This window comes from Varroa jacobsoni, unplaced genomic scaffold, assembly GCF_002532875.2.
Source record: "Varroa jacobsoni isolate VJ856 unplaced genomic scaffold, vjacob_1.0 scaffold_973, whole genome shotgun sequence".
NCBI classification, from domain to species: domain Eukaryota; kingdom Metazoa; phylum Arthropoda; class Arachnida; order Mesostigmata; family Varroidae; genus Varroa; species Varroa jacobsoni.
Window position 1 is genome coordinate 20590 of NW_019213875.1, and position 15568 is coordinate 36157.

Consider the following 15568-nt stretch of genomic DNA (forward strand, 5'->3'; position numbering starts at 1 on the left):
ATCTGTACCAGCCTCGCTTGTAGTAACCTTAAGATGAATCTTGGATTACTGTTCTCCAACATCTTTTTATTATCAAGCATTATCGAACTAGCCACAGTCATTTAAATGTAAAGTTTCTTATGGCGTAATATAGTAGTAGTATAGTGTTCCTGACATCGTTCCTTGTATGGCTTTTATGCCATTCATTCAACTTGGTTCCAAGCCTTCGAAAGCTGACTCTCTTGCAACGACGTCATCGTCCGCGTAAAAATTATCGCTCGATGCCTTGTACCAGCAAAGATATGCTATTCATATTAAAATTTACATGACTGACCACTCTCCAATTATCAGCCACAATCAGAATTTCCGACCAGACTGCATTTGTTCTAAACTTTTTTTACTCGTGTTTGGTTCGAGGAGGTCACGTTTAATGTTGACGGATTTATCACGTAAATAAGGACAAATTGAATTAAAGATGTCTTTACTTGTAGAACAGTTTATTTATGCTACATTATCGAAAAAAAGCAGACAAACAATAAGCTCATATCACAAAACGCGTTATATTTACTTAAGTAATCGTAATGTTGCCGTAATGTCCGCTTATGACAGTACTACAAGTTGAAGCGCTTCACGTTGAACGGTTCAGAATTTGTCTATCGCTGCACAAGAGTGGATTGTTTTGAGGATGCAGGGCAAAGTGCATTATTAAGCTTCTGACTACGCAGAATGTCTTGACTACCACGCAAGTAAAAGTTGAGATTTAGGTGCGAGACGATAATTATGTTCCCGTAAAATTACTTTTCTATAAATAAACATTTCTTTAAGGGATCTTTAACACTACGTTTGACACAGGACTTTTCGCCAGACGACTTTACCTAATAATTCAAACGCTTGTTTTCCTCTCATGTTTGATAAGATAATGATAAAGGTACCTATTATATTCGAATCGGAATAGCCACACGTTGCTGTTTCTATTGTAGATAGCAATCTTGTTGGTGAGACACCCAAGGCATAAAACGATGACGGCTCTAGCTTCGGACCTATTTTTTTCTTGTTAATAGAATGGTGAAATCTATTCGCGTACAGCAGTTCTTTTGTGTAAATGTATTTAAATAAATATTTCCATGTCTAAATTAGTGCCATCTATTCAGACGAAGTTTCAATTCTTTTTTTAACTAGCTGTAGGCTAAAGTAACGTTTCTTTTTTGAAATTTTAGGTTCTCTGTTTGGTACGAGTCCTTCGTGGCAATGGGTAGTTCGTTCTGGGCAATACTCAGACAACCCTGGAATGATCCTGAATCCCTTTCTCATTGATAATGCATGACATGGAACGATCTTGATCGTCATTGCCGGACAGTGAACCACCGACCCCTAGCTTCCCCAAGCACAAATTTAGCCATATAAACCGCCGTGGTAAAATGTCTCGGTAGTTAATGAGGCGCTCGGTGTAACTACTTTTAGCGCACCAAAGCAATGCCTTATCGAAGAACGATCGAAGTGAAGAGAGAAAAGAAGCTTACCTAGTAGTCATAAGCCGAACACTGAAAGAACTAAGTCGAAAATAGCCGTCGCCGAATTGCAGCTCTGAAATACGTCAAAGTTTAAACTTTCGAACGTTATGAAACCATTAGAATATAGTGTATAATTATTAATATTATAATATAATACACAGGGTAGAGCAGAAGCGCGTGTTGCTTGATCCGTAAGTATTGAAACTTACATAAATCTCTTTTCAATAGCACATACAAGGCACCTCTAAGTACTCAGTGTTTTTGTATTTGTCTAAATGATATTTGCAGCACTGCACACTTACTATGACACATGACTTTTAGTATCCTAAAAAGCAGAATTTTTCACTCAGTTCTCCCATTAAGGAATCCCCCTATTATATATACAAACGACGTTACAACTACGGTGAACATCTACGAACATCGTAAGTACAAATATAAGTAACATCAATCATCATCACTACTAACTGTTAACCTTGTAAGCCTAGTCCGCCGTAGACCGAATAATGGATTACAGAACCCGGAGCATATATACTTTTTGAATGCAAATGTGCCCCTAGTACGATATACGAACCCTGCACGGGCTGAGCTTATGCTCTTGTTATTATAATCTATGATCTATAGGGTGTTTTTTTGTTTGTTTAGCAATGCCAACGTGTTGCTACATTCCCGACGATGATAGCATTACTGAGCTGAGTTAGGTTTTCCCTGGCCAAAAAAGATCGCAAATAACATAACGCATTCTGGATTATTGTTACTCAAACATGGAATAAGCTCATACTCGCGCTGGTTTCTCTTTTTAAAATGTTCTTGTCAGGTCACTGCGAAAAGTGTGATTATACCCTCTTGGCCGTTCCAGTTTGACAATTCCATCGAAGTGTATGCAGTTCAAGCCCTGTATACGTACCACAACGGCTTACCACCTCTCGTTTACACAAGACCTCTACTGCACCCGCTGTTTTTTTTTTCTGCACTAATTAGCTATATTTTATCATTGAAAGAAATCCAATTGGGGACATCTAACAACTTTTTAATATCAAGTTGCGTAAGTATTACACGTGAAAGAGACTTAATTAGCCAAGGGCTCTGCTATACACGATAGTAAGTGAAGTTGCGTTAGTTAATTATCGTCATAATAGTGTGTTACCATTCACATGTTACGGAAAACGCTGCAGGCAAAATCTACATCGATTCCGGCACGCTATTCATCCTTATGTAGAGTACAAGCCACCATTGGGTATCAGCCTAAGTATACGTAGCTGTGTTAATAGACACATTGATTTTGTTCATTAATTTCAGATAATCACCAGATCGAGACCCAGTGCCTACGTGATACTAAATTTCGCGACCGACGTTTGTGGCTAAACTTAAACTAGGTACCACATCAGCACCTATGAAAGCGCGCCACTTATAATTAAGCCTATCGATTCCACTTCGGGTGTTCCTTGCGCAAAAGATCACAAGACCTACCCAAACAATTTGCTAAAATTGAAAAAATTGTTCGCCAACCCATAGTCGGCCTGCAAGTTTTTTTATCGAATAAACGAAGTTTAGCCCACGGAACCGGATAATAAATATATAAAGATAAATAAGAATTTAGAAAAAAAAAGAGATTTGATTTCTCTCTTGTATTTAGCTAGTGACGTTTTATGATTGGAGATGTTACGGGCGCAAATGCAACTTTTTTTAGGCGACATTGCTAAATAATTAGAGAAATCTTAAGGTCCTCGGAGAGCACTGAGACCAAACCTATAAAAAGTAGTTTATATTGCAGGAATAGTCGATGCAGCACTGATATCAGCAAGGTAGGATTAAACGAAATACAACAAAAATGCATTGCATAGTCCTTACTGCATATCACCTGTTGGTTAAGTGGGGACATCTTCCGAGGCTTCAGCGAGTAGAACAAGACAGACGTAAAAGCTGGCACCACTTAATTATAGCCTGTTTAAACGACGAACATTTAATGCGGTTCGATGATCCTGGTCACAACAGGCTGTTTGCCTTCTACTGATCGTTTCATCAGTTCATTTCTACAAGCAGCTTAAAAGCTCAAATGTGATCTTGCCCTACATGCAGCGGACTCCAGAAACGATGTGTGTATAGCTGCATTAACCGCCTCCCATCAAAATTTATCTTCGCGAAAGAAATACTATAATCAAACAAGGAGTATTTTAGAGTTAACATGCCAGAATCACCAGAACACTCGACCTATATCCACTCAGCTGTTTCACTACTCAAAGATGAGTACGTCCGCGTTCTACTTCACTTATCAGCTTATGGTCTCACATAAACTAGTTTTATAATCTTTTCGTTATTAAGCAACTGAAACGCACAGCAAAAAACGCGTACGCGCCCGCGCTACGCTGACTGCGGCGCCATTTACGTTCGAAAATATCTTTTATTAGGCCAAAAAAACACGAGATAGATCTACGCCACGACCGCTAAATCGTGTGAACTTTATTTTCTTATATAGATGTACGGCACTAATATATATATGTATACATACATATATATATATATATATATATATATATATGTACAATATTTCATGATCGCCGATCAAAATATGCACTACTATCAGTGTGAACAAGTTAGCTTCTTTTATTACCTTTTGCTTATACCGTTCCAGGACGAAGTATCAGCCCTCATCTGCCACCAAATGTCACTGCAGATGAACGTAAAGAATTTAACCTGCTTAAAACACGGGCAGCTAAATACTCAGTGCTGAGTACCCTGATGAAATTATTTGAGGAGCATCTTCCTTTAGAACTCGAATAGAAAACGTTCCCGAAATCATTTACAACATTAATTCAACCTACAGAGGACGTTGTAGCGAGCAATTCACAGGTGAAGGGTCATTTCACCCTGTAATAAGCCTGAACACACTTTTGACAAAACAGAAGCTGTTATCAAGCACGGCCTCACAATGACCTCGAGGGACGGTGCTACATAGTACAACGAGTACTGAGTGACGGTCGGCCAGTATAGACTTATCATCCTGTTTTCTATACTCTGTATGACATGCAGAATATAATGCTTTGTACATATACAGTGAGGAAATGGTTATCCGCCAAGCACAATCACTTGTTACCTTTAGACGAGTGTCACTGAGAGCGCGAATGCGACCCTTACTATACACTATTGCTAAAGTTCGCTAGCCGCAAAGCTCTCCTAGCCTAGCTACATGAATTTTTCCGTACAAAGTCAAAATGCTCAATTCTAGAGAGGTAATAGAAGAAGGCGGTTGAATTGCGTAGGAAATTTGTTTTTGCCTGTTACGTGTTTCACTGTACCTTTACTATAGTGTTGAGCACTTCAAATTAAAGAATCGTTTTGATGGCATATACCCTTTTCTAAGCGGCCAAATATTTTTTTACTTTGGACCAAAGACATGCGAACGTTCGTGAACCGATCCGTCATCGTTTCAACTGTGTAGACATCGTGCAATTTCTATATGTGCTAACGATGTATGGTCGATCCTAGTTGTATCACCGCATCAAAAAAACTCGGTCAATAGCGCTTGAACGAAGATAATATAACGTTTTTAAAATTCAACAATTTCAGCTTCCACTAAATTAAACAGTCATCAAGCTGTGTTTAATAACGTATCTTAATTTTGTTGATGTAACAACGCAGCATTGTATGACCCGGCGGTCGTAGTTAACGAAGTTTTTCTGTTTAACTCTGCTAAGCTTCGACAAAATTTGTAGTACAGTTTAATACCCCCACCTTGTAGCTAGGGATTTACATGGTATACATTTTTGGATCTTATGCGATCAGACGCCATTTCAGTGTAGCATTTTTAAAGAGGTGGCGGACATTTCGGAGCCCTTATCGACTTGACTCACCACGAGATCCGGTTAGTGGGGCTTTTCGTGCTGCTGGAGCGCAGCGTCGCCATTCGCCGCCATTAGTCCATTGGCCAACTTACCAGCCTTCTGCACGTCCTTCGCTTGCTTTCGTTGAATTCTGTAACTTTGGATGTAAAAGTTGACGAAAAGTAAGAGAATGGCTCCAACCGCTCCCATCCATCCGTAGACAATGGCGGGTGGATAACCACAGCTTTTCCAGATGGGAATTGACAAATGAGCCATCATAATGAAAAATTGCAGAATCTGTAGTTTGGTCAAATGACGTTTCCACCAAAGATATGGCTGGACTGCCGGGCCAAGGGTCGATAAGAAATAGTACGAGTACATCACGGAGTGAACGACCGAGTTGAGACAGAGCGTGAATATCAGAAGATTGGTTAGACCGAAATAAGCGGATCCCCAAGCAGCTGCTACAACGACAACGTGGTGGAACACGTGCAAGAACGTGATTTGGCGTTGGCGTTTACGCAAGACGAAGAACAGGGTGTCAGCGAAGTCAATGACTCGTAGCCACCTGAAAGGAGAAAACAAAAATAGCATGGACTGAGATGTTTAGGAACTTCATCATGCCTATGTATCTAGTGACAGTTTTCTTTACCGTGCCAGCAGACCGCCTATTTCAAACTTTGTCATGAGACCCTTATGGCGTTTCAACGTTAACCTCGCCTGTAAATAGGTTACTTTGGGCGAAAGTAAGCAGAAACGTGGTATCCCCTAACTCTAAGATACATGATAGCAACAGCATTTCGCTCAACTTTTATATATTATGTCTGACTTGGTTAATCCTCCTTCTGTTAGACCATGTAACCTTTGGCCCTGCGCATGTATACATAAGCAAGTGTACCGAGACTGAAATGGAGTGCTCAAGCAAGCATTACATTAGAAGATAATTGATTGTTATATCCAAAGCTAGCTAAGCGGCAAAAGTTATAAGAAGATGAATATGCTTGAAATTATGTAAGTTCTCGAAAAAATAACGATATAAATACGAATAATATAAGTAATTCATTATTAGGGAAGCTAAAATTAACGACATGATAAAACAGGTAGCAGTGAACTTGTTTTGCACAGTTATCGAAGGATATCTGCATCGCATCTAAGCGTAACGGCATGTATGCCAATCAGACGCCACTACGAAGATATTAAAAATCTGCTCAGCGTTAATTTACTTTGTGGTTTTTTTCTTTCAGCTGAGTGCAACAGGTGGCGAATCGAATGGGCAGCGGCATACATATTGAACAGGTGCGAAACGGAACAAGATCAGCTAGTGGTCAAACATTAATGTATCTGCTAACAGATATGTATAAATTTAGCCTTAGATATATTTTACAGGAAGAGCTATACGTCTGCTCTCAGAAATTCAAATTTTACAATATATGTAGTAAGAAAATTAAAAAGTACGTTAGAACCAAAGCCAAAACCGGCTAGAGTCCTTCTCTACAGGATCATTGTGCTACTTTCAGTATCCGTTACGAAGGGCAGTAAGTTTCTGGGGTTCTTTTCGAAAACTTCTTTTTTCTACCTCCTCTCGTTTGTTCACTCTATATACCGCTTTAAAACGTTCTTGCCCTATCGGTGTACTGTCACAATGGTGCGTTGTAAGTACAATCTCAATTCACAAAAAAAAGACGTATGTTCCAGGTAGAAAAAATTGCACTCTCGAAACTTTCGATACTATACATTTTCGCGGAGTCAAAACAACCCGGTGCATTTGCTTTGTTTACATTACAGCGCTATCGCTAGACAGACTACTTAGGAGTAATTTGCCAAGTTTGATAACGGTATCTTGTACTTCACAGGTGCCCCCGCTTTGGCTGACCTCCTGAGTCTGCTGACAACCATCTGAAGCGGTTCTACAAGACACTACATATTATTCTATACGACGACCGACAAACAACTGGGCAGTTGACTGCAAAGATCGGCGGCAGCCGTTAATTGCTTCAGGTCTCTTATATTTAGACAGAAATTTAGAGCTTGGGCGCATCATCAACTCTCTGAATCCAATGTGGAATTGTGGCTTAACTTTGCATCCCAAGATCTCACTCGCATGCATCACGTAACAGTAGGCGTAGTAATCGATAGTTGCAGAGCATTGTCACCCGTAATGAGAAGTGTGAACTGTCCGTTTGATCGGAATGCATGATGCAATGACTGAATCAAATGAGTGATCGATTCCTTTGTTTGGCCCAGTTGCATCCGGTCGACCTGGCTATTCAAGAAAAAAAACCCGAGAGACGTGGTCAGGTTATCCTGCCGTATGACACTGCATGGCCACACGTAGCACACATCATTAAAGCTGCTCTCCTGAATTGTGAATGAGTTTTTGTTGCACCCCGTTTTGTTGCACGTCAACGGATTTCTACCTTGGACAGTTACCTTTGTAGCCCGCTCTTGGGCACGGATCAACAACTCAGCGATTCAAGACAAGCCCTTCTAGCTTCTAGCGAGACAGTATACATTACCTGGCCAAAATATGAGAACTCATAAAGAATGACAGTGGGCATAGTAACTTACTGGAAGAAGTGTTTTCTAACGCTTTTTTGCAACCTAATATACTAAACATTTTGCTTTGTTCTACGTGATTTTAACTAGATGTCTATTGTCCTATTTCACTAGTAGATTACTTACCAGTAGTAGTAGACTGTGAACATGAACTTCTTAGCAAGCGGATCTGTTCGACGATCCGGAGGTGTACACAAAAGTGAATTTCCCATTGTGACATAGAAGAGAGTCCAAATCCTTATGGCAAAGCCTAAGCTGGCCACCACCTGCAGCAAAAATGCATGGCCATATATTTCTCATTAGAGAACAAAAGATTAACTTCAATTACGGAAGAGTAGACTATCTCCATTGTTTCGACACCGTGTCAGCTTCCTTTATAGAAGTTTAGTCAAAAATTAACGTTGTTTTGTTGTGTTTAATTTTCTATAGGATTTAATATATCCGTAGGATTTGATGTTCCGTTTTCAATGCGTTGCCCTCGTTCAATCTGTCGTAAGAGAGCATCATTTTGTTTAGGAGTGGTACTCGCAGATCATTACGATATGCGTCACGATATATCTTCATGTGATCATATGTACATAATGTAATTCATGTAGAAGACGACTGTCCCATATAATTCGCGTTCCCACCTTGGCGTTTACTTCGGAGATGTCTTATAATGATGTCGCTTTCTTAGTTTGTATGACAATTATTGTTTCCGCTTAATCTGTCTGGCTAATTTTTCCTCCTAGGTGACTGTTAAAATTCAAATTTGCCATTTTGCATCATCTGTTCCGGATCGAACAGTTTTTTATATCAAGCAGATACTGCGAGGTCTATAACACATGATACTGACTAGTCAGACCAGCTACTATCGTACTTTCCTTATTTTCGTCAAAGCTATGCTAGAAGCATGCGTTTTACAAGTATACGCGTATAGGGAACTGTGCATAGGTGGTGTTACTCCGGCCTACACATACACACACAAAAGACGCAGACAAACATTTTCAGAGCATTGAGCAAATGTGAGAAATTAAGGAGAGCAACCCAATGTTGCCCCATCTATAACCCTATTCATTCGATTAACATAAAGTACCGTCAATCAGTTAACTTACGGCCACTTTAGTCTGGGTCAATCAAGAAGAAAAATAGCTGTAATGCACAGATTTTGCACGGTTATCAAAACTGATTAAAATTATGATCAGCGTGAAAAGCGTTAGCATAAATATATTACGATTTGGGAATTTAACGCCATCCAAAAATTATGCCCGAACCTTACTCCGAAATAACTTACTTAACAATATAGGCTAATTTAAAAGCCTATTGAAACACACATTACGATAGCCTGCTTAATATGTGAGCCTCACATCGAGTAGGGAAGTCGATACGGTAGCGAGGTTGACATTACCAGAGTGAGAAACACAACAGCTTATACTGCTAGTGAACCACGCTTTCAAATATGGCATTTGTTTGAGAGAACAACCAACGAATCGCTCATAAATTTCCTAGTATATCTCAATTACGTAAATAAACATGACAGTGGCGAATCTTTCTATTACCTTTAAAGACTTAACTAGTTCTAACTCTTGTAAATTTTCAAAGCTTTTCAAATTAACTTAGACGTCATATAAGATTGTTTGAGCACCGGAACGCTCAATGGCAACAGTATACTGTCAGCTCAATTAGACGAGTCAGAGCGACTTGGATACTCTAGGTCAATTCTGTGGTATCCACAAAGTGTGAATGTGTTTTTCGGTCGATGAAGACGCCACAATATTCTGATAGGAAATGGAAGTGGATTGGTCAGTACACCAAGGTTACACATGCTTCAGGCACCTTCCAATTCTTTACACAGATACAGTTAATAGAAAATTATACCAGGCAAGCGCATAATAGCGGCACTGGCCTAAAGCCTTTAAATTATAAAGTGTCCCTTCCACGCTTGCTACATGAGCCAGTGGATGTCGAAACAGAAACGGTATAAATTATTTACTTGACAGGCAGCTGGACGGACTACCATGCCTGACAGCCCTATTCCTCGCATTGCGCACACAAATGTGATAGACACAACTGTATATACGTCATGCTACTGTATCATCCTTGTTGCTTTCAAAGCAAATTCTAACGGTCATGTGGTTGTAGTACGTTGTTAAGGCTCTCCAATATCGTCCCTCTACGCACTACGCCCCGGATATTCATAATCATATATTATTAATCAAATGTCAAATAACTCTTTATACCACAATCACAGATACCACGGTACCGGTCGGCGTAAACAACAGTTTTTGTTCGATCAAATCCCTTGTAAACAACGGTATACGCATTGTTACAATTTTCTGCTTCTAAATAATGTAACAATACAATACCTATACCAGCATATGGGCTACTTCAAATTCGGCGATAAATCTTAAGATATGCGAAGCATGATTCTCGGCCTAGCGAGCTTGATGCTTCAGTCATCAAAAAAGAATTCATTGCCTGTGGTTTAATTTACAGGTCATTCTTTGCAAGGTCCTTTTAGCCATCTCTACAGGCTGATTTAGTTCGTGTAAAATCTTTAATGACCCATATAGCTTTTCTCCTAATCCTTACACTCTTACAAGATGAGCCCGTATGGGCGATCTGAAGTTTCCGCTCAGCAAATTTCGACTCCGCTATATAAGTCTCCTACATAGGCCAACCTCGCCGGCTAAGCAAGCCTCCTCAACGAGCGGAAATCAGTCCTACTAGAACTAACCATCCTGTGAGATTCTGTCTTTCGGTTAGGACGTGCTTGTTCGAATAGAAATTCATAAAAGGCTACTCCGTCGGCCTGAATTTTCGCTTCACTACTATATGAAAGCTTTGCTCTGCTCAAGGAAAGGTAGTGAAAAAAACACGATACACAAACCTAACCTACATCAATTCCCTAAATAGAAATGGAGAATAAAGTACATCATAGAAAATGAATGACTAGCATGATTATACGCAAATTTCATAGTTACCACTTCGATAACAGTCTACATATCGTGTTTATAACGGTCAATTCGACGACGATAGATAGCAACAATTATTATCAATTTACCAATTTATTGAATGAGCTTTTTATGCCATGGAACTATCGCTCAATTCTCCTTGTAGACAAATTGTTCAGCTCAACCATGGAGGGCCAAAGGTCCTCATCTATGCACCTCATATTGTGCTATTGAGGCCTGCCCCTTAGATATTAAGTTAGAAAACGAAGTGGCTCATTGTTCCAGCTGATTGCTTAACAAAATAAAACTCAACTTAAAATTCGTTTCTACTACGTACGTTAGGTGATAACTAAATCCCTGTCGTAGACCTTTACTCTAAGGCTTTTTACAGCTTAACATAGCATTCAATGTACTGAGGATGGGGATTCTGGATCGATGAGGGACGAACGCACATTTTACCATAGCTGGTACATTAATCAAAATTCCACTACAATGCAACGTTGTAATGTACAGCCACCTATTGGGGAGCAAACAAAGGACCGCGTTAAAACAACTTGTCGCTCCGTATCGAAATGATGCGCAAACCAATATGACAATACTTCTAGCAATATTTTTACCTATATCAGTTTAGTTTAAGAGAGGTTCCAGGGGTTCTTGCAAGCGTCGTATCTCTCTGTAGAAGCCTGGTCAATAGGTATATTTTACGGTATTTTCATATTACAACTATTTTGAAACTAGAAGTTTTCGAGGAAAGCTTATAATGAATCCATAATGGTACTAACCGCTATAGCTCAATCAATAGTTAGAACTCTTTTGTGGAACGAAACAGGAACAACGATGATGTTCCACAATATCGTTTATAAGCTATTGAGAAGTGTAGCTATTACAAGCTTAGCAGGCATGTGTCGGTTATACATCTTGACTACAGAAAGTAACGAGCAGCGCATCAGCGGTATTCTCACACAGTTATATAACAACTTCAGTGAAACCCTTCAATTTTTTGTGAATCTTGAATATTAACATCAATAATTGCTGTTTTTTTGATACACGGTAAACTTCCACGGTTAAGTACGGTTAAGTATGTATAACACAAGGACGGTACTGAACATGCTGTACACTCCCAGCTGTTCTAGTGAAAAAAAAAAACCCAGATTCTTCTATTGACCAACGCATTTACAGCCATCACACACTTTTCATAGTTCCACCTCGTGCCAGAAACGGGTTACGGTATGCGATGCGTGACAAATTTATTTATACTTAAATAGAGACGAAGCCACTGCCTATGTTTGCACCTCAATACCAACATTGTTTGACACTGTAAACATAAAAAAGCCGCGTTGCATGCACGTAGAAAACTGTGAAATTTTTTTTAATTTATCAACTTATCAATACTCGAATGAAAGGCGTGAAGTTGCAGACATTGCTCGACTAGAGCTTGACAACAGACTTCTACGGTGGTGTGTGACAACTGTGTTGCTGCAAATCGTGTTTCTGACAAACGTCAAAGATGCACCAAAGTAATGTTTTTAGAGTAATTGAGTTTTACACAATTGTGGTTTTCATCTATGACGAAGTACGGATCGCAAGACTACACGCATTAATAATAGTCATTTCTACACAACAATGGGACAGCTGGTTATACAATATGTAAAGTGATTCATTAGGTTGTTGTGCACAAAAATTGAAAAAAACACCTAAAGCTTTGATTTTTTTTTACCTAGATATGTAATTTTTTTGCGTTTATTGTTTGTTACTGCACTTACCTGAAATATGTTATAAAGGCGCGTAAGTGTGGTGAGCTCGTACGGCTTACGGTCCCTCATGAACTTAGGCCCCCATATGTAGACCATATAAAGATAGGAGGCAACAATTGATATAAGGGTCCATGGCTGAGCGGATACCCATTCACTTACGCGGGGATCCCGTTCGAACACGTAACGGCCTTCCGGAAAGCCAATCAGCTGCATATCATCCATACTGAGGTTTCCTGTCAAGTCCTGACAAGATCCAAATATCAAACCTCAAAGATATGTATGCTAGAAAATATCAAGTTTACGAAACAGATATGTTCGTTGTCGCCCAACTTGCAATTGTCTCACAAACGTACACCGTCGCGTAGATCTTCACACATCGGTAATAAACCAGCACGGTTTCCGTATGGTTTTAGTGTGCCGTTCAAATTCGATTGTTGCTGCCGTTGAGCAACCGCTAGACGCAAGTCCCTGCCAAACAGATGCTGTAGTTGCCCTGTAGTAATGTCCTGCAGCTAGAACTCCTGCTGTTCCGTTACCACGGCAGTGCATGCAGCAGCAGCAGCAGCAGCAGCAGCAGAAAAGATGGTTGTAGCAGTCACCGCCGCTGCCGCCACTGCAGCCGATGCCAAAACTCTACAGGAACGCAGGCAGAAGTAGCTGCTGCAGAAGTATTTTTGCAGCAGCGCCACCACTGCGAAGAAGGCGAAAACTACTGACAAGAGTGACCTGGGGACCCGAAAACGCTAGAAACGCTAAAAAAAACCCAACACGCAGCGCAGTCAGCGTTGCGTTTGCTGGACCCGAATCGGAAACAACGTCGGAGCAGTTTTCGCTAGAGGAGTCTACTGTTACAGCTGCTGTTGCCGTTGCTAGCAGGGAGCGACAAGTCCCGCGACTAGACGACGAGAAGCGAAGTAAACGGTGCACCAAGTGAGTTATTTCTTCAGCGGCAAAGCTCTGTCGCGAGAAGGCCCGACTGGTGGTCGTTTGAGCAGCAAAAACGGTGCTGGCTTTTTCGTTCGCTCCGTTACCTCAGTTTTGCACACAAAACCCAACGGCGAAGTCCGAACAAATGAGCAGAAGGGGAAGTGGAGTCTGTAGTTGGGTAAACAGCAAGCGACAGCGGCGAATACCCGCTGAGATCTACAGAGGTAAGGTATGTTCGAAACGATGTGCTCAACTGTATCTAGATGTGAGAAAGACCTAAAGCTCGATACTCGTGATAGTGGCCAATCTTTTGTTGGAATGAAACAAAAGAAGTTTACCGGAAATCGCTGCAAGCAAACGATAACGGTTGCTGAAAGGTGTAACAGGAAGGTAAACTCGAATAAAAAGGCGCCAAGTGCTTCTATTCGCTTCGGTAGAACGTCAACGAACGACAAAGCTGAGACATGCGTCTATAACGTTTTGGTCCGACGTAGGAGATGTTAAGGAACAGCAGAAAAAGCTCAAGGGTAAGGAATGACAGCAACGGCAATTCACTTTCTACGAAATCACGTCCCCTCAATGCCTATACGTTGCTTGTTGCACGACAGATGCCCTCGCCAGCCCTAAATTCACTGTCACTTTTATCAGTGCGCATACGGCTTTGACCAGACGAGATTTCCGCGTTTATCATTTGCCTGTAATGCGCCCTCACTTGCTGCCGGTGACTTTAGCTTTGCTGTTGGGTCAGACAGCTCCTGCTGGGTTTTCTGTGGTGGTAACGTTTAAGACAGCCTTGACTCTGACCGATTGACCTGGGGCTTAGAATGAGCCTTGGCCCTTCTTTTTTCTGCCGCAGCAACAACAAGTTAACAAACTGATCTTCTGAGAAGTAAAGTAAAGTAAATGCTTTTGTGTCTCCCAGCTATATGAGCAACGATTTTTTTTTCGAATTTTTTTTTTAGATCGCGTTCATATAGACGTCAGTCACACAATGGCTCGCAGACGAAAGCTTCCTGAGATACACTATCTAAGCGCGTTTCTGGTGATCAGCCCAGATACACTCGCTGAACCTTCTAAGCAATACAGCTGCGCTACACAGCTCTCGTAGAAGGTTCGTCGAATTTAGTTGTCAACGCTTGGCCTAGCTCCAGAATAATATAGCATACTGATAGAGGAAGATGTGTTAGCACCGTGTTCTAGCCGGGTAACTTCAGACTCTGTCGCGTTTCGATTCCTGCAGTAGACTAAGAAGCAGCAGACTGCATTGCGTCGAAGTACTACACAGGGTGAGGGAAAACGTTATCGAGAGAAAATTGACAGCGAGGGCAACTTCCTTCCAGAACTGAAGCGGCCAGTGACATTCAGTTAGTCAAGCTGCAGCCATAAGCGACAGCACTGAAGCCGATTCGATACTTGAGACAAACAAAGATTGGGTAAAGACGTATAATTTTGCAATATCACGTAACGCACCCCTCGCCGTACGCTTGTCGTTGCTTCATGCCTCAGGTGTGGCTTGGCTGTTCCAGTCGCAGTCATACAGAAAATCTGCTCCCTCGCCTTTGGCTCGCCGACGAAGTGAGGTTTTTGTGCAGCCTCCAACAGCAGCCAGATCAAACGACGAACAATAACATGAACACAAACAGAAAAACAATCGCAGTAACACAACAATATAGGTGGTCTACTAGGCAGATAGTGGGTACGCATCAGCCGACGAGGATTAACGGAGGATTCTCACTCATTTAGTAGTAACAACAACAACAACAACAACAACAATGGTGGAAACTTCCAGGCGAAGTACACTCGCCACTGCGTCTAACGACAAGGTCTTGGTCTTCGAACCTTAGATAGACCATCGTTTAGTCTACATTTTCTTGCGCTTAAAATCAGAAGCAGACCCAGACTGAAGAATACTGAAGTAACTTTGCTTGATCTTGCATCATTTATCATAAACCGTTGATATTCAGCATTTGTGTTGAGAAATATCATTTGCAGTACAGACTCAACAAACGCTTTTAGAACTTTTGGTTGACAAAGCTTTATTCAATTGGTTTTGTCAAGTGACATGAAACGAAAAAGTTTCTCACTTCGTT

General features: G+C 40.8%; 1 protein-coding gene across 1 annotated transcript; it reads right to left on the minus strand.

The window, feature by feature from the left end:
- Positions 1 to 448: 448 nt before the first annotated feature.
- On the minus strand, positions 449 to 14742 carry LOC111265424 (very long chain fatty acid elongase 4). The gene is made up of 3 exons (XM_022842091.2): positions 12561 to 14742; positions 7991 to 8130; positions 449 to 5876 (listed from the first exon to the last, which is right to left on the minus strand). Exons 1-3 carry the CDS (start codon positions 12771 to 12773, stop codon positions 5351 to 5353), a joined length of 879 nt encoding a protein of 292 aa, XP_022697826.1. The 5' UTR covers positions 12774 to 14742; the 3' UTR covers positions 449 to 5350.
- Positions 14743 to 15568: the final 826 nt, after the last annotated feature.